Source organism: Trichosurus vulpecula, chromosome 1, assembly GCF_011100635.1.
Source record: "Trichosurus vulpecula isolate mTriVul1 chromosome 1, mTriVul1.pri, whole genome shotgun sequence".
Taxonomy (NCBI): Eukaryota; Metazoa; Chordata; class Mammalia; order Diprotodontia; family Phalangeridae; genus Trichosurus; species Trichosurus vulpecula.
This window is the reverse complement of record NC_050573.1, coordinates 82,469,486-82,493,021: the sequence shown is the minus strand read 5'-3', so window position 1 is coordinate 82,493,021 and position 23,536 is coordinate 82,469,486. Positions and strand designations below refer to the sequence as shown.

General features: G+C 43.4%; 1 protein-coding gene and 1 pseudogene across 1 annotated transcript in view; one reads left to right on the top strand and one right to left on the bottom strand.

Annotated features, from left to right (window-relative positions):
* Positions 1–3,811: 3,811 nt before the first annotated feature.
* Positions 3,812–23,536, top strand: part of CYHR1 (cysteine and histidine rich 1) — a 45,145-nt gene continuing 25,420 nt past the window's right edge. Inside the window, exon 1 of the mRNA XM_036752574.1 lies at positions 3,812–4,189. Coding sequence (XP_036608469.1) covers positions 3,812–4,189 — 378 coding nt within the window. The remainder of the gene's footprint in view (positions 4,190–23,536) is intronic.
* On the bottom strand, positions 18,977–19,916 carry LOC118844643 (annotated as a pseudogene).

Sequence of the window (23,536 nt, the reverse complement as noted above, 5' to 3'; positions counted from 1 at the left end):
ATACCCAGGGATTGGTGCTCCATTTGCTTGGGGGCTGGAATGAGGAGGGAATGTAATAACCCTTAGGACCTACCTTCTAATTTTCCTCTTACCAAGGATGGAACATCGAGGGACATATGAGTTTCATCCAAAGGGCACTGTTTTTGGCTGAACTTGTATATGGGGCAGGAGAGGAATCTGCCTTCTTCCTTTCAGTGACATTTTAATAAATATTGTGGATTATTAGGGAAATGTGAATCTGCCTGTTCCTGAAGGTAACCTGGCCCTTTCTGTTCCATATTTTCAATCCCCTGTATGGCCAAGGCTAAATCCAGCCCTGAGCTCAGGAGCAGAATAGACTTGTCTCAAACTATTCAGCAAGGTGGTCCTGGGGTGGGGGAAAAGGAAGAACATTGGATTTAGGGTGCCCAATCTCCTTCAATGAAGAAATTTTTCCTAGGCGGCCTGAGGCCCCACATTTCCCAGCAGTCACCATTTAACCACTTGAAGTTAAATAAATACAGTATTCCAAGTTCCCAATATTGGGATCTATGTTTTGTCCCTCTTTCTCCCCACTCCAGCTATGGGGCAGGATTCATGTATTCATTTATTCAATAGACCTATTAGGTACCTACTCTGTGTAAGAGACCTTTTTTAGGAGGAGATAGGGGAGGGAGGGAGGAAGGGAAGAGAAAGAGAGAGAGACAGAAAGATAGAGAGATTGACTGAAGACATTGGTTCTGCCTCCCTGCTCTATTCCTTCCCCCCAAGTCTCCCCACCCCCAGCTTACAGTCTATAAGTGGATATAAGAACAATCAGTCTTGGCCAAAGACAAAACCCCTTCCTAGGTTGGCGCTCCCCTCTGAGGTTACTTTACTTTTGGATGCTGGCTTGTAATTAAGGCCTAACCATGTCAATCCTCTGCTTGAGAGTGTTCAGTGGGTGGGTAAAGATTGCCTATGGGATAAAACACAGACTCCTTAGTCTGTCTCCAATCTACATTTCTAGACTTATTTCACACTATATCCCTTCATGGATTCTACATTCCAGCCAAATTAGGTCCCAATTCCCATTTTTATTGCATTCCCATAACATACATCTCATGCCAGAAACAATTCCTCATATTTCCCTGTTGAGGCCCAGGTCATATACTACCTCCCCCATGAAGTCTTGCACCTCACACTTTCTTGGACACTTTATCTGGTCCTCTCTTTTGCCTCTTTCAAATTCTACCTTATTTTGTGTACATGCCACATTTTCCCTAGTATATCTTAAGCTTTTGAGGGTAAGCTTTCTTTTTCACATTCATCTTTATACCCCCAGTGCCAAGCACTAATAGACACTTAATACATTTTTTAAAAATAAAAATAAGGGCTAGAGGAGTGGCATAGACAATAAATTCCATAGGAATACAGAGAAGGGAGAGATTCTTATAGGCTGAAGGCTACACGGACAAGTAGGCATTTGAGCTGGGCCTTGAAGAATGCACAGAATCTCACTAGGTGGTTCCAGACAGAAGGAATGGCAATGAGGAAAGATAATGAAAACAGGAAAGCATAAGTCAGGGTTTGAGGAGTGATTTGTAAGTCAGTTTGGCTGGAAGGTAGATTGGGATGACTAGTAATTGGGATGAGATTGTGGTGGGCTTTGAAATAGCTAAGTCCTGTTCAGGAGCTGCAGACCTTAATGGGGAAGTAGGCCCCCACCACTTCCTACAGCAGGCTTCTTAATCCCATGAGAGTTTACACAACACTTTATCTTGCACCTTTTCAACATACTTCAGTAATACTCTATATTACAATTATTAGTATGATTGTGGGGGCAACATGGCATGGTGGATAGACAGCCAGCCTTGGGACCAGGAAGGCTTGAGTCAACATCCTACTTCTGACACATGGTTGCCAAGTCACTCAACCTCTTAGTGTTCTAGGTAATTCACTAGGATTATAATAAAATCACAAATCCTTTCCTTATTCCCAGATATAACTTTTCCTCCTACAAGACTGAGCTTCATAAGGGAAGGGACCTTATCTATATTTTGTATCTTTCCCTTTCTCCCATCACAGTGCTCAAAATATAGGCACTTAGTATATATTTCATTTATTGAACTGGAAGAAAAGAAGCTACCCTGGCCTAGTCCCCATCCATCATATCTGAGATCCTTATGCCTTGGGAACCCTCACCATTCATACTGGTATTTACTGGCCAGCCAACTTGGGGGAGGAAGAAAGGTTTTCGTTGTTCAGTCGTTTTCCGTCGTGTCTGTACAATCAGTGTTAGTCAAAGACACAACCCTTTCCTGGGGGCGCTCCCCTCTGAAGTTACTTTGCTTATCCCCAAACTCCAGGCACAGTGGTACACTAAAACTTTAAAGGGAACTTAATTTATCTCCCTCAAAGGGTTTTTAATTAATGCAGGCCCTCAGTCTCATCTGCTAACCCCACTATAGAGCTCTGCCGCCCCCAGAGATCAGGAAGCTGTATCTGGCAGGAGGCTCTCAGTCCCAAGATTACCAGAAAGGGCTCTGGAATGATGTGAGCTCCTCTAAAGAGGCTTAAGGTAAGAAGGTTTAGGATGCGGGAACATTATTTCCGGAGGAAAGTGCTCAGGCCCCGCCCCCTGCCTGTCATTGGGTGGATAAAGGACGTCCCCGCCCTAACCACTAACAGTCCACCAATGGGAATCGGCAGGAGAGGCGTGGGCCTTAGAGAAGGCGTGGTTCAGGCCACATAGCCTTAGCTGGACTTTAAATTTGCGCCGGGATTCTGAGCTTCCGTCTTCCACTCCTAGCTCAGGGGGTCCCTAGAGTGGCCTTCTCTTCCCAGGTGGTCTGGGAAAGGTTTCCCTGGGGCCGTAAGTTTGGGGAGACAGGAAGGGAAGAAGAGACACACACTCATTTTCCGGTAAGGTCAAAGAAGGGCCAGGCCCCCTGCCCCCCCGTCCCTCCGCAAGGCTCGGGGGAAACCCAAACGTGCTGACACCCTGACCTCCCTCGAGTGAGGGAGAAGCATGCTACGCTACCAGCCTGGGACATCGCCAAGGAAAGGACCCGGGCTGGCTGGGAGCCTCACCTCCAGCGTCTGGAAAATCGGCACAATACCTTTCTTCTTAAAGAGGCCTGAGGGGCGGGGTGTGGAAAACTGTGGGAAACCTACGACTCCTTACCCCAGGGGGCTCAGACTAGGGAAGGGAGAACTTTGCAGTTCTTGGCCTTCCGGCCCTTTCTCAGTCTCTTTTAGTCTAGCCCTCTGCTCTTCATTGGCTCCACCCCTTCGAGCCCTGCCTTTTCCTGTCCTCTGAGGTAGGGCGGGGCAGGGGCCGGGGAGAAAGGAGGGGGCGGGGTCTATGAGGTTCCCTCCTCCTCGCGCCGATTGGCCATTACTGGAGCTCCAGCTCTAGGCCTCGATTTCCCCTCTCTCTACCCCGCCCTTCTCTCCCCTCCCCCTCCCAAGTAGCACGCTGATTGGTGGAGGTTACGGAATCACGTGATGGGCGTCGCCACCACCGCCTCCGCGGGGGGTGGGGGGGGCGGGCGAGGGAGCGAGCAGTGAAAACAAAGATGGCGGCGGCGCCGGGTTTGGTGTCTGCATCTGGGTCTAAGGCAGCGACTGAGGCGGCGGCGACGGCGGCAGTAGTTTCGAGGAGACGCGCGGACGGCCGGGCCCTCTGAAGCGGCGGCGGGAGCGGCGGCGCAGCGGCAGCAGCAGCGGCAGCGGCAGCAGCAGGAGCGCGCGGTGCCCCTAACCCCCTCCCCCTCGGGCGGCGGCGGCGGCAGCAGCAGCAGCAGCAGCGGCGGGAGCGCGCCCGGCTCTGCCCGGCGGCCGCGGCGGAATGTCCGGGGCTGAGGAGGCCGGGGGCCCGGCGGCGGCAGCGGGGGGACCCGCGGGTTCCGGTGCCGGGCCCCCGGGGGCTTCCTCCATGGCCGTGTCCGTATCCGTGCTGGGGGAGGCGGCGGGGCCCGGGCTTCCAGATGATGCGGGCCTGCCCGCGGGCCGCTCGTTGCCCCTACCCGAGGCCGGCGGCGACCCAGATGCGCCGCCCAAGAAGCGGCTGCGGGCGGCCGAGGCGGAGGCGGCGGCGGCAGCAGCGGCCTCGGCAGCTACGGCTTCGGCGTCGGCGTCCGCGGGGAGCGGGAAGCTGGAGGAGCGCCTGTACTCCGTGCTCTGCTGTACAGTCTGCCTGGACCTGCCCAAGGCCTCAGTCTACCAGGTACGGCCGGGGTCCCTCGCAGGGACCTCAGCCCCCCGCCCCTCGGTGGCCTCTACTCCTTCTTTCCTCGAGAATCCGGGCACACGCACCCACCAGAACCCTGACACCGTCCCCTGCCCCCCCTTATTGTTTCCTCGCCAATCTCTTAGTCTGTTTTCCAGCCCCTAGTACTTTGGGGGATTCCTATGCCCCCGTTCCTGCCTGGAAATACCAATACCACCCATGTATTCACCATCCCCACCTTCAGGCATTGTCTTAGGGAACCCCTTCCCCTCCCCTCCTTTCCCACTCTAGCTTTTCTTTATCTCCTTACTTAGTCTCCCCAGGGTGGGCCCCATCTTCCCCATCAAGTCTGGCTACACCATCCTCCCCGTATTCTCTTCCCTAGCCGCACCCCCATACACCCCCCATTTCACCTTAGGCAACTTCATCTTCTCTTTTTCCTTCCATCCTTCTTCCCTCCCCCCCATTCTCCCTGAGGGGAGCTCCCTCAGCCTGGATCTCTTATGATTTTCCCATTTCTCTCCCCCACCCTTATTTTCTTTATTCTTTCCTCCATTCTGCCCCCCCCCCCATCCAAACCCACTAATCCCATTTTTTTTAGTAGTCTGATCTTCCTTCTGTTGTCTCCTTACAGGCTTCTACCACCTGACCTACCATTTTTGACAACCCTATCTCATCATCACATCATCTTTAGGAATCTTATAATATCCTTATTTTTCCCATAGTCTGTCCTACCTCCACCCTTTGGGACTCTGATTGTCTTCTATCCCTGATCTGATTTCCTACAGTCCTTTGACCTATCCTTTCCTTCCCTGATACTTCATCTGTCTATATTTTGTCTTTCATTCATCCCAACAAACATTCTTGGTAATGCAAAGAAAAACAGTGTAAGGGAAGAATGTAAGTAGAGATTAGTGAATATAAAGTAATTTCAGCAATATCCACTTCATCGATTTTGATCACCTCATGCCACCCCAATATCTGTTTATTCCCTGGGTCTAGACTGATACTACAATTCCTACACCAACTTCCCTGGTTTTAAACACTTCCTCTCTACCCCATTCCTTATTCTCTCTTTGTAGCCACTTCCTCAGTAAGGCAGCATCCCTTCCTCCCTCCAGTTCTTTCTGATTCCTGTTCATGTCAAGGCTTTTTTCCCAACTCTCCTGCTTGGCTCTCTCTCTCTTTATTCCCCCCCCAACTGTGTAATCCAGCTTTCTTTTCCTTATTATCCCCACTTATTCTTTAATATCACTCCCCTTAATCTCTTTTCAGGTCCAAGAGATGTTCCCTCCTTCACACCTGGCTGATGCTCTCCATAGCCCCCCCACCCCACCCCCAATCTCTTGGGGAGGCTTGAGAGAGAGCAGGGCAGAAAAGCTAGGGGCCCTCTACCCCTTAGGGCAGGTGAGGCTATGCCTGGCTCCTTATCCAGTGTCCTCTGTAGGGTAGGTTCTTACCATCCTTGACCTGTTATTGTGCCAAACATCCCTTGTGTGACCCTGCAGGGAGAAATAATACAACTCATTCATCCTGATCTCCACCCTTGAGGACAGGTATGTCTTTTCCCTCCATGGTTTTTCTGCCTGATTCTTCCCCCTCTCAATGTAGCTTAAGAATCCTTTCACCCAGAATTTGTTAGACATTTTCTTGACCCCATTTTACCTTCCAGACTTCTGACCCCAAGTCACAAAGTCAAAGGCTCCCTCATAACACCTCATTGGTTCTTGAATTTATAGGCCCCTTTTCTCTTCTAGCCAAATCCAGGGTGTCCAACCTGAGGCTATCCCTTCCCAAAATCTATACCCTAATTCCCTTCTCTTCCAACCCCAAACCATCTGCTTCCTTTCCCCCAGACTGAGGAATGATAATTTTTCCTCCCTACTTTCTCCCTCCTGTTGTTCATTCTTCTAATTTGGTTTCATCCTCTGCCTTCTTTTGAACAAAACAAAACGGTCCAGATTTAAGAATGACCGATAAATACATCTCTATACGTACTCTTTTCCCCTTTCAGACATAGACTAAGCTCAGTGTCACCATTTGGGGGAGATAGTGCTGTCAATCCTTAAGCTTCATATGTGAATAAAAGGACTTTTGGTGGGAGTTAGGGAAATTTGAACACATCTTTTTTGGATGGAAGGATACCCACGTATTTATGTATACTCTTTAGTTCCTTAGGAAATAGATTGTTAGTTTGGCTCTCCTGAGATCTTACTTAGGGAATATGGCATTCATTCTCTACTCCATCCCCCTTTTCCGATTCTCTTTGCCCCACATCTGAAAAGCTCTGGTTACATCTGTAGGAATCAGGATTATAATCTAGGAACAGTGAACAGTATTTTGGCTTTGGAGTCTATGAGTCGATTTTTGAAGGCTTGGCTTGCACCTGGTGGAAGTGAGATTGGCAGTTGAAGGGAGGGGGCGGGGCATACTCCTTTTCTCTTCTCCCCCTTTCTCCTTTACCCCTCTAACTGGCAGGAGACTGAGACAGGTAGGGATGTCTTGGCAGGTCTCCAGAGCTTCGTGTGGGCAGATACTGTAAATAGTGTGTGGGCTTGTCCAGAGTCACCAAATACCTAGTCAAGTCTTGCTTTTTTCTTTTTCTGATAATGGGATGGAGGGTCTGTTTTTTTTGAGAGATCGAGGCTTCATCTCCTTGGAGACAGGAGACTTAAGGCAAACATTTCTCTAGTCTTGGTGCTAGGATCATGCTGAGAGTTTCTGGGGTTTGAGATAGTCCTTGAGCCTTTCTGTGGTTAGCAACATGTTACTTCTCTCATCCAGTCTTTGATATAAATAAACCTGTGTGTGATTCTTCGTGAATGTTACAGGACTTCATTGTGCCAGCAGTGTTTCCCCCCTCCCCCAACCTCAGAGGCTGGCATTAGAATTTGAATCAGAACCTTTTTAAAAAATACTGTAATTCAAGTTGTGGGGATGATTTGGGAGGGTCATTTTGAGATGGTAGGGCAGAAAAAGGAGAATTCCAGAGAAAGGCTTTGGGGATCACCTCCGTGGGGCTGAGCCAGCCATCAAAATGCAAAGGTCATTGCTGCAGTGACGTTACACTTTGCTGAGCTGGCCCTAAAAATATCCACCTGGTGTTTTAAGAGGATCCTTCTGTGATTGCCCTGTTTGGGGTGAGAGCAAGTCTGGGCAGCTTCCTCTTTCCCCAGGAGGGAAGGCCATGATAGCTTTTCACAGCAGCCTTCATGGGGAAAAGCATAATTTGTGTCGACAAGTTGTCCAGACATAGACAAGTTGTGACTGCTCTTAAAATGGCTACTGATTCTGAAAATAAGGTCTACCAGCCTTCTCTTGCTTCCTTTTCCATGAAGCCCACTCTCAGCCCATAAAGTGGGACTGGAGCTATAAGTAGTTCTGGAATAGTCTTCTGCAAAAGATATTGTGTAGAATTTCCAGGGAGACTGTCAAATTTGTACAAGAGCTAAACATGGGCTGTAACTCACCAGCCTATAAGCCTGTTCACTGACAAGATGCTCTGAAGCTCCTAGACTGAGGGCTCTAGCTTAGACTTGACAATATCGACCTTAAGGAGGTAAAATGGGAAGAAGAGTCCTGCAGCAATCATGTGGCCAGCTTGTTGCTTTTAAGGTTGAGGGGGCAGCCTCGGGCCTCCAGGGCAATGGTCTCTCCTTATAGACCTCAGGCTGGGTCCTTGACAAGCAGGCAGATTGAGCAGGTGGCTGGGCCCTCTTGGTCAGACTGGTTAAAACCAGTCTGTCTTGTTTTCTGTAGTTGTGGTATTCCCACTTATTAGTAAACACTTAACTGGCAAGCCTAGTTAGGAAAATTAAAAAGTCCACTATGCCAGCCTAAATGCCAATAAGGTTCTTCTCTAGAGGCATATGGCAGAGTTGTGGCACTGCTTTTTGCTTTTTTTGTGCCTCCATAAACATTAATGTCATTTTAACCATGATGTATAGTAGTCTTGTAAATTTCCAAAGCTGTGCATAATCTTGTTGTAAAAGGTGGATTTTGGTTGTTAAGGTTTCTTACCTTAAGATGGATATATGAGGGTGATCCTCATCATCTCCTCTGTTTTCTTAGTGTTGGGGCCACTTCAACAGCATGAAATAAGAGGCTGACCATTTCAAGGCCTTAGAGGAGCTCCAAAGCTATCCTTTCTATATTTGTGCCACTTAGAGGTTTAGGGTGACTAGAAGCCCATTATTGAATGTGCCAAATTTTGAAAAGCTCATTTACTTATATGAAAGACTGCCTTCAGAGGCCCCTGGAGATTTGGGAATGAGCAAGAAATGAGATATCTGTTTAATTTTAAGGGATTGTATTGTGGTGCACCTTAGTTTGCATATGTTTTATTTGTACACAGAAATGTTGTGTAATCCCAAATCAGGTGGTAAGTAAATCCTGTGAATAGCAGGCCTCATGAATTGGGTCTCCCTTAGAAGGCAGGAAGTCCTTCCAGAGCTCAGGATAGTGAGAAGCATGAGTTGTAAACTGGTTGGATGATGGCACTGGGTTGGCATGAGTTTCCTCTGCGTAGCTGGTGGAGGATTTGTTCCAGGTGGTTGTGGGGGTGTTACTAGATCCATATCTTCAGCTGACAGGAGAGCCAGTGATTTGGAATAATATATACTGTTCATTAGATAAGCCAAACTAAATTGACATGACCTCTGTTTGCCTATGGTCTGAAGTAAACAGTCTTATTCAGGGACATGCCAAGTGTCAAGCTCTTGTTAAGCGAAGGAAAGAGGCTAGTATATTATTTAGCAAATTCAGATGGTCTGTTAGGAGTGGAGGGAAATAGGTCTTAACTAATCAGGGGACATCAGGTGGATTGTTTAGAGTCAGAGGCGAAGACCAACTCAACCGACTGTTGCTCTGGGCCTGTGTTTTGGGCACTGAGGCATCAGTTTTAGTAGCTGTTTAATGAGTCTAGTGATGGATTGATTGGGGCCACTCTGGGACTCTGCCTAGAGTGGCAGGCTAAGTGAGATACTTTCTAGGGGCTAGGTGTATTTTTTTCTCAGTAACAGTGGTATTCCCTAAGTAAACAGTGATATAGTAGGAAAAAACAATGAATTTGGAGTAGAGGACCTAGGTTCAAATCCTGCCTCTCTCACTATATTTGACCTGGGGCAAAGATAGGACTTCTCTAAGTCCACAATTTCCTCATGTTTAAAAATGAAGTTATACTAAATGCCTTCCAAGGTCCCTCATTTCTAAGTCTTATGATTTAAGATATACCTTATGATAAATTTTTCTTTCTTCACTTCTCAGTCCTTCTCTAAGTCTTAGCTTTAGCTTTTCAAATAATCAATCCAGATGGTAAGGAGGTGACCACTAACCCAACGAACGCTGTTTAAGCACCCACTCTGTACAAGTAAGGGAAGCTAGGTGGCAGTGGATAGGGTGCTGGGCCTGTCTTCCTGAGGTCAAATCTGGCCTCAGACACTTAGTAGTTGTTTGACCTTGGCTAATTCTCTTGACTTTGTTTGCCTCAGTTTTCTCATCTGTAAAATGAGCTGGAGAAGGAAATGGCAAACCACTTTAGTATCTTTGCCAAGAAAATACCAAATGGGGTCATGAAGAGTTGGACACAAGTGAAAAATGACTGAACAAGTTGTACAAAGTATTTATCCAAGAAGACAGTCACCTTATGAAGGTAGCTGATTTATTTACTTGGAGTCAGGTGCTGCAGTTTTCAGGAAGGCCAGGTGGAGCCAGGCCATGCTGCTGTGCCTTGGTATTGCTTCAACAACTGGATGGTAGGGGGGTGGTCACACTGCTACCATTTGGGCAGCTACCATCTTTCTTGTGGGAGGAGACACACATTTTAAATAATTGCTTCTGTTTGTATTTTTTTTTTTTTTGCTTTTTTTTGGCAGGGCAGTTGGGGTTAAGTGACTTGCCCAAGGTCACACAGCTAGTACATGTGTCAAGTGTTTGAGGCCGGATTTGAACTCAGGTCCTCCTGACTCCAGGGCCGGTGCTGTACTTTTAACTCTTTAAAGTGCTGTCCCACATGTTTATTTCATGCTCAGAAATGTTCTGTGAAAGTGGTTTGTGACAGGTGGCATCATCATCATTTTACAGATGAGAAAGCTTCATGATGCTCAGTGAAATTAATTCATTTTACCTGAAAGAGGCTATGACTTATCCAAGTTGAGAGGGTTTTCCAAGGGTCTTTCTGTGATCTATTCCATCTCAATTCAACAAACATTTAAAATACTATTTTAAATTTAACACCTAAAAAAATGAGCATTTCCATATACAAAGTAGAGGAGGATTGTTTATAGTACTGTGAATATTATATATAGTTTTCTTTTCCTTTTAATCATATAATAAATTCAAAATGGAACTTTCAAAGCTGTCCTGTTTGTGTTTCCTTCTGGCCTGTCTTTTTTTCCCTCTGCATTCTTAAGAAGTGCTTCAATGATCCTCTTTTCTGTTGCTTTTTGCAACCCTATTGCTATCCATCCTCTCCCCCCTCTCTTTACCAATTTCTTTCATTGAGGAAAATAATAATTATAGCTAGAATATAATAATAAAATTATAATAGCTAACACAGTAATAGCTATAGTGCTTTAAAATTTGCAAAGCACTTTACAAATATCTCTTTATCACAACAGTCCTGTGAAGTAGGTGCTGTTATCTGTCCCCATTTTACAGATGAGGAAACTGAGGCAGACAAGTTAAGTGACTTGCCTAAGGTCAGACAGCTAGTAAGTATCTGAGGCTGGATTTAAACTCAGGTCTTTCTTACTCTAGATCCAAGACTGTTTACTGTACCACCTAGCTGCCATTGGGAGGCAAAAGGAAAAACAAAAGTCCTTCAACAAACATTTATTAAGGGCCTAATTTATACAGAAGTAGTGCACAAAGATTAGGTTCTTGATCCTCATAGAATTTGTCATTTTGTATATAATAGCTATAACTATAAAATCCAGTAATGTAAGAGAGGTAAATGTCCCTTCTGAAGATGGGAATGTCATTACTGAGTTGGTAGGAGCCTGAGAAGACTTCATAGAGTAGGTGGCATTTGAACTGGACTTAAAGGATAGGTAAGATTTCATCAGGTGGAAGGATGAAATTCCAGGCATAGGAATAGTGTGAGCAAAGGCTTGGAGGCAAAAAACATGTATAGTGCATGCATATGGACTAGGAAGTAGTCCAGCCTGACTAGCGCACAGGGTAGTACATAGTAGAGAGGCTAGGAAGATAGTATACTGTCATATAATGGAGGGCCTTGAATGCCAGGCTGAGACTTTTAAAATTTTACTATGTAGACAATAGAGAGCAGTTTAAAGGTTTTGAGCAGAGGACTGGCATGAACAATATGCATAAGGAGGATTAGTTTAGCAGCATGTGAACGGTAGCCCAGAAGAGGGAATAGTGGAAGCAAAATTTCCCCAAAGACACAGGCCTGCATACCTTTCCACTAAAAGACAGTCCTTGCACACCTGAGATGATGTGCCCATCCCTGGCAATGCAAGCTTGGGTATTTGTATATGCCCAATCCTGTACATTTAGTCATTGTTGCCATAGATCTCACCTTATCTAGGGTATTAAGAATGGGATTGTTAGATCTACTACAAACAGACCCTCCTGGTATTAATCTGGAATGCTAGTCATTTGGAATACCCCGCCACATTCTTCAGGGGGAGCTTTAAATGGAGTTGAATTGGCAAATTTATTTTTTTGAAAAGCGAATGCAAGATCAGGCAGATGCAAAACTGCCATTCTGCCTTGCAAGATGGAAATAGTCCAATCACACCATTTTCCCAGGGAAAAAGAGGCTCCTTATGGTTCCTAAGGAATTACTAGTTTGGCTTCTTCTGCCTGTTTGGTCTACTTCCTAAATGTATATGACCTCATGATTTCGTGTAAATTAATATAAAATTTTTTCATGTAAAATTCACAAAAAATTAAAACTTCAACCTGGGACTTGCCGCCTTGTGGCATCCTTTTTAATCACATTTGGTTCTATTAAATCATTGTCAGAAATGGTGGAAGACCCAGTGAGGGTATTCTTGAAGATATTTCCATGTGGGTGTTTTGTGTTTTTTTAATGGCTCTTGACCTTGGTTTGAAATTTATTTGTTTTATTTTTTAAGAAAGTTTATTTTTAGTTTTTAACATTCACTTCTACCAGATTTTGAGTTCTAAAATTTCTCCCCCTTCCTCATCTCCCCCCCGCCCCAAGAGGGCATGCAGTCTGATGTAGGCTATACATGTACATTCATATTAAACATATTTTCAAATTAGTCATGTTGTAAAGAAGAATTAGAACCAATGGGAGACACCACAAGAAAGAAGAAACAAAAAATAGAGAGCAAATAGTATGCTTTGATCTGCCTTCAGACTCCATAGTTTTTTCTCTGGATGTGGACAGCATTTTCTACCGTGAGCCTTTTGGAGTTGTCTTAGATCTTTGCATTGCTGAGAAGACCTAAGTCTTTATCAAAGTTAGTCATCGAATAGTGTTGCTGTTACTGTGTACAATGTTCTGGTTCTGCTCATTTCTCTCAGCATCGGTTCATGCCATGTGGGTGTTTTTTTTACAGTACTCCTGTCCACCTATTAGTTGATCCATATTTCTGTTTATACACAATGATGTGACGACTGGAAGGTTGGAGTTAACTATGGTATCTTTTTGGAGATATCAGATAAGCACAGTGTAAATTGACTAGCATTTTTGGCTTAATCATAGGAGACAAAGGTTGAAAATCAGTTAGGTTTTTTTTTGTTTGTTTGTTTGTTTTTTTTACCAAAAATAAGGAATTCTGAAGTTGTATTCATTGTAGCACTTTGTAGGATCCCATCCTGAGTTACTTCAGAGAAATTATACTAACTGGAGATGCCTAGCCACACCTCCCTCAGGAAGTGAATGCCACTTTCTGTAGCATGGTGCCCTTGCATTGTTATTGTTGTAGGCCATAGTTCTTCCCATTGTCTCCCCTTAACTCCCCAAATGGAACTTTAACCTTTTCCACCATTTGCGGGAAAGTAGAATGATATCTGCTACTAGCCACTCCTAGGTCCCGTCCAAATTTTCTCAGTCTTTCTGTATAAAAATATCAATCTTTCTCATTAAATTGCACAGATTCTCAGAGTCTGGCCTGCTTGTGTTGGTGTCACAAATATTGAATAAATTTTGCCTGCCCAATCGGTGTATAATAAAACCTCACTACTCTGACTGAAAGAAGGCTTGAGTGGTTTAATTCTTCAGAGGCAGACCCACCCTTGTACCCTTGCATTTTGGGATTCCCAGCATCCTTAGACTGCATCAGCCCCATCATCTGTGTAAGAGTTCTCCGTGAGCCTCTCTTGGGGCCCTATCTGGAGAAAGCCAGGAACACATTAAGGGTCATACCTTATTTTTCTCCTTAGGGCAGCGGAGACTTAAAACAGCCCCAAACTTCATTGTATTAATGGAAGTCATCCAAACCTCTGTTTGGTTTCCTCAAGCCTATGCTGTGGCTCTATAGGAAAGCTTCTTTATATGTTGGGGTAAAGGGTGCAGAAGGGCATCGTACAGCTGGCCCCCTGGTTTTTCTCCTGTTAATGCTATACTTAAAGTTTAAATCATAATTTCAAGGAATTCAGTTTTGGTTCCTATGGCAACTGCACCTTGTTTCCCTGCATAGGTTTAATTTTGCTGCATATAACTGAGCAAAATAGCATATTACAGACCCTTTGGGAACTTTTATTTTTGGGCAGTGGAGCTGGAGGCTGAGCTGGGCTCGTGGAGATAGTTTGAATTGCCATTTTTAGAGAGGATTCAAAAACATGGGACCAAGAGGTCTTTGGGAGAAGATACATTTTAATAAGTAAGACCATCATGAAATGTGTGCAGTAGAGATTCTTTTAATATAAAAAAAGTCCCAAAGATTCCATTTTGTAAATATTTATCCCAACAGTTAAAAACTCCAAGACAAAAAGGGTAGAAATTTTGTGAAATTCTGATGAAAGAACAGGAATTTTTTTGTTAGAATTTTTATTTTTTAAATCCCAATAAATTTTGTGTATGCATATATGTACATACATCTATCTACACATATATGTGTATATACACACATATATAACACAATGCCTTTCTTGAAAGTAGCAAACGGATTCCCTTCCTAAAGCACTTGGGGCTAGGTTTGGCATAGTAAAACTGTAGGCTTTCTCAATTGCTGTTTTTCTCCCTGACTACCAAATCAGGAATTCTTCAATATTCTCCTTCCCCCCCCTTTCTTCCCCAAGAAGTTATGTATCAGTTGCATTTATTTTTTCAACAATGCTTATGTTCCCCAGAGACTGCTTAGGAAAAGTAAGGCCCATTCACTTTTTAAATTCAGAATTGAACACCAAAATGAGTATCTCTATATATAAGGTAAAACATAAAAAGGGTTCAAACATGAAGCTAATAATCTCCATGTACAATTTTTCTCTTCCCTCTAAGCATATATCAGATTTAACATGTTATCTTTTTCCTTTCATTTTGGTAATTCCATTGTTTATACACACGCCCATCCCCCAACACTGAAAGAAATACAAAATCCTTGTATCAGGTATGCATAGTCAAACAATACAGATTCCTCTGTTGACTAGGTCCAAAAATATATATGTATCATTTTGTACCTGAGTTTATCCTCTCTCTGTCATGAAGGGGGAACCATGTTTCCTCACCAGCCCTGTCGAATTGATTTTCATCATTGCAGTGGTCGGTTTCTAGTCTTGTGTTGTTATTCTATAAAGTACTCTCTTAGTTCTGCTTGCTTTATTCTGCTTCAGTTTGTCTGAACTGTTCCTTTCATCATTTCTTACTGCACAGTGGTACTTTATTACATTCGTGTACCACGATTTCTTCAGCCACTGCCCACTTGATGGGTAGACCCCATTTCTAGTTCTGATCTCCTTTGGGGACAAGACCTAGTGGTGGCACCACTGAGTCAAGGGGTAGGCATAGTTTAGTAATTCAGCTGTGTGGAGTGGTGTAATAGTTCCAAATTACTTTCCACAATAGGCCCATACACTTTGGCTTTTGATGATGGTTTTGATTTAGAGTTGGAAGAGACCTTAAAGACCATCCAGCCCAACCCTCTCATTACTGATAAGGAAACTGTCTAGAGAAGGGTCAGTGACTAGCTCAAGGTTACTCAGGGACAGGTTAACTGAGGCAAGATTTAAACCCAGGTCCTGTGATGCCAGAGCCAGTCATCTTCCACTTTACTGTGATTCATCTCCTGGGAAATATTTTTAACAAAGAAAGAATCACAGACAAGCATGGCAGCTTTGAAAGTTACATATTAAATTTATTATGTACTTGAAAAGCAAACTTAAATAGATATTTGCAGTTTCATATACAAACCTGTCCTATGTACCGTATATATGGAAATGCCCATTTTGTTAAGTGTTAAATTCAGAATTAAAAAAAAAAACTGGGTAGGAAGAGCTTTGTGGCTTTGGACCAAGATGAACATTTACTTGGAGTTTGGGTAGAGAGTGTAGTGTTGGGGGGAGGGGTGGGTTGTGACATTATGTGTCTTCTACAGGCCCTGCTTGACCCATAGGCTGCTGCTAACTCCACATTAGGGTACAGTTAGTTCCAGTACAACGCACAGTGTATTGGCATAGGAGGCAGAACATGGCAGGTTGAAACTGACTCCTTACAGCAGCAGAATTTAGCTATCAAGTTGTAAGGGAGTTCCACTGCAGTCTCTGTCCCACATGGCCACCTGTTCCTTCTTTTTCTTTCAAAGCTTTTCGTATGGCTGGTGATCTAGACCTGACAGGTTGTTCTGCTGGTGTTGGATTGGTGAATTGGCATGCTGGGTGTTACAAGATGTCCTTTCAGCTCTAAGCCCTGGAATTAAACCAAATCCTGTTTGGGGGCTCTGAGTTAGATTCATGGATCTGTCTTGCAGAAATGCAGAAAGTTTGTGTGCTGGACCAACTTTGAGGGCATCCTACCGTAGTCTTGATGAAGCAAGCCATGTATCTCTGGGATGTTTACTTTAGACAGTGACAAGAGAAAGGCAGTAATCAGACTGGGCTTGTGCACTGTTAATCTCCTTCTGCTGATGTTCTGAAATGTCTGACTTCTACCATTCATCTATCCTGGTCCCAAGTCCTCTGTCCAGGAAGGCCAAACAAGGAACAGAGAGGTCTTTTTTCTGCTTTATATTCCCAGGCAAAAAGAAAGCCGTTGTCTTTGGCATTTCATTGCCAGGAAGAAATGGGCTATTTTTAGGAGGGAATGTTTGTTGCAGTTCCCTGGGTAACAACCCAGCCTGATGGCTCTCAGTGTAGGGAAGAAATCCGGCACCCTTGTGGCCACTGACCAGTCAGTTTTGCATTGACATTCAACTGGCCTTGGTGTCCTAGTTGTTCTTGGATTGGCCAGATGGTTTCCATAGCCTTTGTGTAGTTGCTGAAACAGGCTGGGTTACACCTGGATCTTTGGTCCAAAGAGTGGGATTGACTTATCTGAGATATGTTGTCCCCTTTCTGTGTTATGGGGTCTTGAATACAAATAGGACTGTAATATGCTTATTAATACTCTCTGAATCAGAAAGGGGAAGTCTAGAATTCTAGCCCCATCTGGTCTACTCCTGAGGCCTATTTAATCTCCCTAGTGGCCTGGGTTTTACCTCTTCTGTAGGCTGTTGCCTTTAGTGGATTCTTGGAGTAGGTGTGACTCTTTTCTTCCAATTTAGATCTCTCAGAGCTCCAAAGACTTCTGTGGGACCCTTTGTTTATTTCTGCCTAAAGGAGGGGAAATGGGAAGGTGGGCAGCTGCCCAGGTAAGTGTACTTGACTGGGCTGTCTTGAAGCATCCTGATTTTGAGGCTTTGTGTATATTACTGTGAGTGAGTGATTACAGAAGTCCATATGCCAAGCAGCTCCTGTGTGAGGTAGTGCCCTGTGTAGAGTAAATAGACTTAGACTAAAAAACATGCTGACCTTTGTTGCCTGTAATTTGAGCTAATATATTTCTTTTGGGGTGGGGGGTCAAATTGGAGCTGTCTGTTGAGGAACTAGAACCTGTATCTACACTAATGAAATTATTAATTTTTGAAAGTATTGAAGGTGGTATAGTGGAAGGAATACTTAGGTTCAGTTGAAAGACCTGGATTCTGGTCCCGGCTCCATCAGTTTTACTATTTATATATGACCTTGGGCAACATTTCTCCCTTCCTACCTCTCCAGTCTTTTTATGCTTTACTTCCCTCCATACACTGTAAAATCAGCTATACTGGCTATTTTTGGGACACAGCATTCCATCTACTAATTTTATGTCTCAGCACTGGCTGCTGCCATGCTTGAAATGCTCCTTCTCTTTATATCTACCTCTTAGCTTCCTTGGCTTCTCTCAAAACAGCTTAAATCTTGCCTTCTTTTGTTCCTTAATAGTATTTTTTTTTCAAATTACATATAAAGATAGTTTTCAGCATTCATTTTTGTAAAATATGGAATTCCAAGTTTTTCTCTCTACCTCCCTCCCTTCCCCCAAGACAGCAAGCAATCTGATGTAAGTTATACATGCACAATCGTGTTAAACATATTTCCACATTAGCCATGTTGTGAAAGAATTCAGAACAAAAGGGAAAAACACAAGAAAGAAAAAACAAAAAACAAGTTAAAATAGTATGCTTCAATCTGCATTCAGACTCCATAGTTCTTTCTCTGAATGTGGTTAGCATTTTCCATCACAGATCTTTTAGAATTGTCTTGGATCATTGTATTGGTCTATCATAGTTAATTATCGAACAATGTTGTATGTACAGTGTTCTTCTGGTTCTGCTCAATTCACTCAGCATCAGTTCGTGTAAGGTTTTTCAGAAATTCGCTTGCTTATCATTTCTTAGAGAACATTAGTATTCCTTTACATTCGTATACCACAACTTGTTCAGCCGTTCCCCAATTTTTGATTCTTTGCCCCCACAAAAGAGCTGCTATAAATATTTTTGTGCATGTGGGTTCTTTTCCCTTTTTTATGATCTCTATGGGATACAGGCCTAGTAGTGGTATAGCTAGGTCAAAGGGTATGCACAGTTTTATAGCCCTTTGGCCATAGTTCCAAATTATTATCCAGAATGGTTGGATCAGTTCACAACTCCACCAACAATGCATTAGTGTTCCAATTTTCCCACATCTTCTCCAACATTTATCATTTTCCTTTTCTGTCATATTAGCCAATATGCAGATCTTACCTTCTGCTGGAGGTTTTTCCGTTTTCCCACCCTCTTCTCTTCCCTTCCTTCCATTTGAGGAACTTCCTACCTAGTTTATATCTATGTTGATGATTCTCAAATCTTTCTTTCCTTCCCCAATCTCTCTTCTGACCTCCACTCTCACATCTTCAGTTGCTCGAACTGGATGTCTAGTAGACATTTTAAATTCATTAATGTCCAAAACAGTACTACTTATCTTTCTCCTTAAACCCAGCCCCCTTCCTACCTTCCCCATTGTTGCTTTCTGTAGAGGGAAACACCATCCTTCCATTTCCTCAGGCTTGGAACCTAGGAGTCAAATGGGATTCCTCACTATCTCTCATCCTCTATATCCACACTGTTGCAAACGTCCTCTGACACTGCCACCACTCTAGTGCAGGCCCTCATCACCTCGTACCTTATTTTTTTTTTTTTTGAAGAAAAAAAATCATTTAATAAGATTAAACACTTGGACATTCGTATTAAAAACATCTGATTGTTTAAGGTATATTTGAAATATAAAAAATAAGGATCTGACCAAAATATTTATTAAAAATATAGTTTGAGAACTTCGTGTACAAGAAAGATATTTTTTTCACATCTCAGTCACCCCAAACAATAACTTGTGGTCACCTCCCATTACACAAAGAGAGAGAGTCCTTTGCCAGGACAAACCAGATCCCACAGCTGCAGAACCAAATGATGAATTAATTGAATGGTCATTTTGCCAGGGTAGCCAGAGGTTGCAAATAGGTTTTCATTAACTATTGACCTGAATAAGTGGGCTCAATCCATATGGATAGGTCTCTTATCCTGTGGATAAGTGGACTGAGTAATATCTCAGATTAACCAATCATTTCCTGCAACAGCTCCAACTTTGAAGGTGTTTCTTAAACACCAGTGTGCTGACCTTAATGGTATCTGTTCAGACTCAAGAGACAGGATAGCCTGCTGGGTAATGAGATCATAGAACCTGATTGTTTCATTCTTCTCTGCAACCATCGATTTACAGACTTCCTCAGGATGCCAGCAGACACTCCTTCCAGGGGAATGGAGAACAAAATGAGCTTTCTGATTCCCTTCTAAGTCCCAGACCCTGCATGTATGATCATCACTCACACTTGCAATTTCTTGGACTTCTTTGGGGGCAAACACTAAATCATTTATGTAATCTGAATGATTTGCTAAAACCTTGTATTCATTTTTATCCTGAAGATCTGATAGTGAATAGTCTCAGCAGCAGCTGCAGTAAAAAATCTGATCTCTGGAGGCAAAGTATCAAGCATTGTCTCTGGACTCTAAGAGATGGCATCAACTCTGAGTCCCTGTTGAAATGTTTTCAGCGTTGTATACTGAATCCCATCCGCTTCTGCTTCCTCCTGAAATGTACAGGTGCCAACAACCACATAATTATTGCCACCATATGCAGTTAAGGTTCCTGCATCACTGTTCTCAAAGGGATTAAGTTCCACTGCATGAACATAATCCTCACAATCCGTGGTGTAGGCAGCATTTGGAGAGGAGTCTTGCTTCATCTCCTGCAAAATGGGCACGATAAGGGCACCTGTTTCCCAGGGTGGTGGTGAAGCTCCAGTGAGAAGGTGGCTATCTCTAAAACTTGAGGTGCTAGGCTGTTATCAGTGAGGAGGAGGTATAGAGGGAGAGGAAGAGGAGGAAAAAGTGAAGGAAGAAGAAGAGGAGAGGAAAATTCAGTCCCTCCGGTTTCCTGGCCTGGTAGATACCACACCACTGGGAGAAGCATGAGACAATCCTACACCCTCACACCTTGATTATTACAATATCCTGCTGGTGGGTCTACTTGCCTCAAGTCTCTCCCCACTCCAGTCTATCCTCCCTTTCATCCATTAAGGTGATTTTCCTAAAGCTCAAGTCTGATCATGTTGTGGACATGCCCACATCCAGTAAACACCAGTGGTTTCCTATTATCTCCAGGATCAAATACAAAATACTTTGTCATTTAAAGCCCTTCATAACCTAGCCCCCTCCTACCTTTCCAGTCTTCTTAACACCTTACTTCCTTGAAAAGTACTTACTTGAACCAGTGACAGTGGCCTCCTGGCTACCATAAGAACAAGATACTCCTCTTCACTCTGGGCATTTTCTTTTGTCTCAACAAAAATACCTTCTTCAACAGGGAGCTTACACCTAATCCTCCTTAATTCCAGTGCTTGTACTTGAGTGTGCTCTCTCTCTCTCTCTGTGTATTTCCTTCTTGTCTCCACCATTAGATTGTAATGTCCTGGAGGGCAGGGATTGTCTTTTGCAGCAGTTACTTAGCACAGTGCCTGGCACATAGTAAACATTTAATGTTGATTGATCTAGTGTGTACATAGTTATTTGCCTGTTGTCTCCCTTATTGTGAGCTGTTTGTAGACAGAGAGCAATTTTTTCCTCTGTATATCTCTAGTGTTTAGAACAGTGCCTGGCAGATAAGTTTATCTATGTGGGTGACTCAAAGATCTGTATGTGCAGCCCCTGTCTATTTTCTGAGCTTCCATTTCACATCACCAGTTACCTATTGTTCATTTCATACTGGATATCCTGGAGACATCTCTAATTCAATATGTCTAAAACTTCATTATCTTCATTATTTTCTCCCTCCTCAAACCTCTCCCCTCTTCCAGACTTTCCTAATTCTTTCAAAGGCACCACCATCTTTTTAGTCTCCCAAGACTATAACCTAGGTATTATACTGGACTTCTCATTTTTCTTTACTCTGCATATCCAGTCAGTTGCCAGATCTTGCCATTTCTACCCTCACATTACTTGCATCAAATCCCTTTTCTCCATTCACATAGCTACCAATTTAGCTGTCAGATTATTGCAACAACCTCCTAAGTGGTCTTTCTGCCTCAAATCTATCCTACATATAACTGCCAAAGTGATTTTTAAGTGTAGATATGACCATCAGTCAATTCAAATGTCCTGTGGCCTCCAGGATTTAGCATAAACTCCTCTGTTTGGCTTTAAAAGTCCTATACAACCAGGTCCAACTTATCTTTCCAGACTCACTAGAGATAGCTTTCTTTCCATACTCAAGCCAAACTGGCCTTCTCTCTTTTCCTCATTCATGGCATTCCCATCTCCATGTCTTTGCACTGGCTGGCCCTTATACCTTGAATACATTATCTCACCTTTGCCTCAGAATCTCTCTTTTCCTTTATGTTATAGCTCAAGCACCAACTTCTGTGTGAAGCCTCCCTAGTTGGACAGTGTTGATCTCTATTAAAATCCTAGAATTTCACAGCTGAAAGGGATCTTAGAGATGGCTTATCTCAAACCTAACCTAAAACTGAACAGGAACCTCCTCTACATTCTCCTGAACTAATGGAAATCTAAGCCAGAAATGATCTTTTGAAGCAGACTATGTAATTTCTGGACAGCCCTAATTGTTTAGGTAAATGTGGCCTTAGAGAACATGGTATATCAGAAAGAACACTGAATTTGCAGTCAGGAGAGATCTGGGTTCAAATACCTTCCAGTTACTAGATATGAGTATGGGCAAGTCACTTAATAGCGTTTAACCTGTTTCCTCACCTTTTAAATGGGAGTAAGATCTATTTGTAAGAATTGTTGAGGAGAAAAGCCTATACATAAGACACTTTGCAATCCTTATGCCCCAGCATAAATATCATTTATTTGAGAGAGCGTGCATATGCCTGTGTGTGTGCACACGCATGGTTGTAATGGGTAGGGAACTATCCAGGAGGGAAACTCAATCCAGATCAGCAGCTGTTCTTCTGCAAAGTAGTCTTAGAAAATCACCTAGGTTTTTCAGTGTAGTGATTAGTTTTGCTGATTTTCTCCCCTCTGTGGGACAGGTGTAAGGAGGGATACAGGGACAAATTTAGGCTATATGAAAACAAAAGATAACCATAAAATTTTATTTTTTTTAAGGAAATTACCTTGGGTACTGAGAAGTTGTGACATGCTCAGGATCATATAGTCAGTATATGTCAGAGCTGGGTCTTGAACCTTTCTGGCTAGAGGCTGACTCCTAATAGTAATTAATAACAATAATAATATTGAGCCTGAATCTGCCTCCCTGTAACTTTGTATCCAGAGAACTGCTAGTTTTTTCTTTTTTTTTTTTTTTTGGAGGGTGGAAGGCAGGGCAATTGGGGTTAAGTGACTTGCCCAAGGTCACACAGCTAGTAAGTGTGTCAAGTGTGTGAGGCCAGATTTGAACTGAGGTCCTCCTGACTCCAGGGCCCGTGCTCTACTCACTGCACCACCCAGCTGCCCCTGGTTCTTTTCTCTGGGGCTAAGCAGATGAATCTGAGTAACATGTTAGCAGTTCAGATACATGAAGATAATTCATCTACCTCTCTCTGATGTTCTTTCCTCATTCCCAGTTTTCTTTCTCTCTCTCTCTCTCTCTCTCTCTCTCTCTCATACACACTCTGAAGTTAGGTAAGTGATGCTGTGGTTTTTGTTCAGATCTTTTGTTGTGTTATTGGACACATTTAATCTCTGAGCTTCAGCCTCCTCCTGACTAATGGAAATAATAATTCTACCAATTTCATTTAGGGTGGTTATGATGATTAAGATAGCATGTAAGGACTTTGTAAAGTATTACAGAAGTGTTAGCTGTTATTACTTAATATCAGTTATTATTGAATGAATTATTCCTGTCTTGAAAAGATATTACCACTGTCTTTGAAGATCCTCTGGGTGAGCAGAATATAATTTCAGAGCCTTTTTCATTGGCCTGCTGGAGTTCTATCTGGGATACTAGGAGTTTTACATAACAAATGCTTAGAATATAAAGTCTTTCCACATTTGGTAGATGCTTAGCACTCAAAGCCTCTTTTACACATGAGTACTCTGATCACAGAGCCCTACACATAGATGTTTCCAGAACAAGATTTCCCTCATGTTTAGTAGATGTCCAAGGCACAAGGCTCATGTATAGTGAACCTCAAAGTACAGGGCCTTCGTCTACATGGTAGGCACTCGTTAAAGGCTGAAGGAAGAATACATAGACCACATAGCTCACCCCTAAGTAATGCGGCTTGCCTTCACTGGCCTTCACCTTTCTCTCTCCCTTTCCTCTTCTTCCTCCCCCCCCCCCCCCATGGACACCTTAAGGTTCTTAAGACCTATAAATTGTTTAGATCCTGGGAAAAGGAGC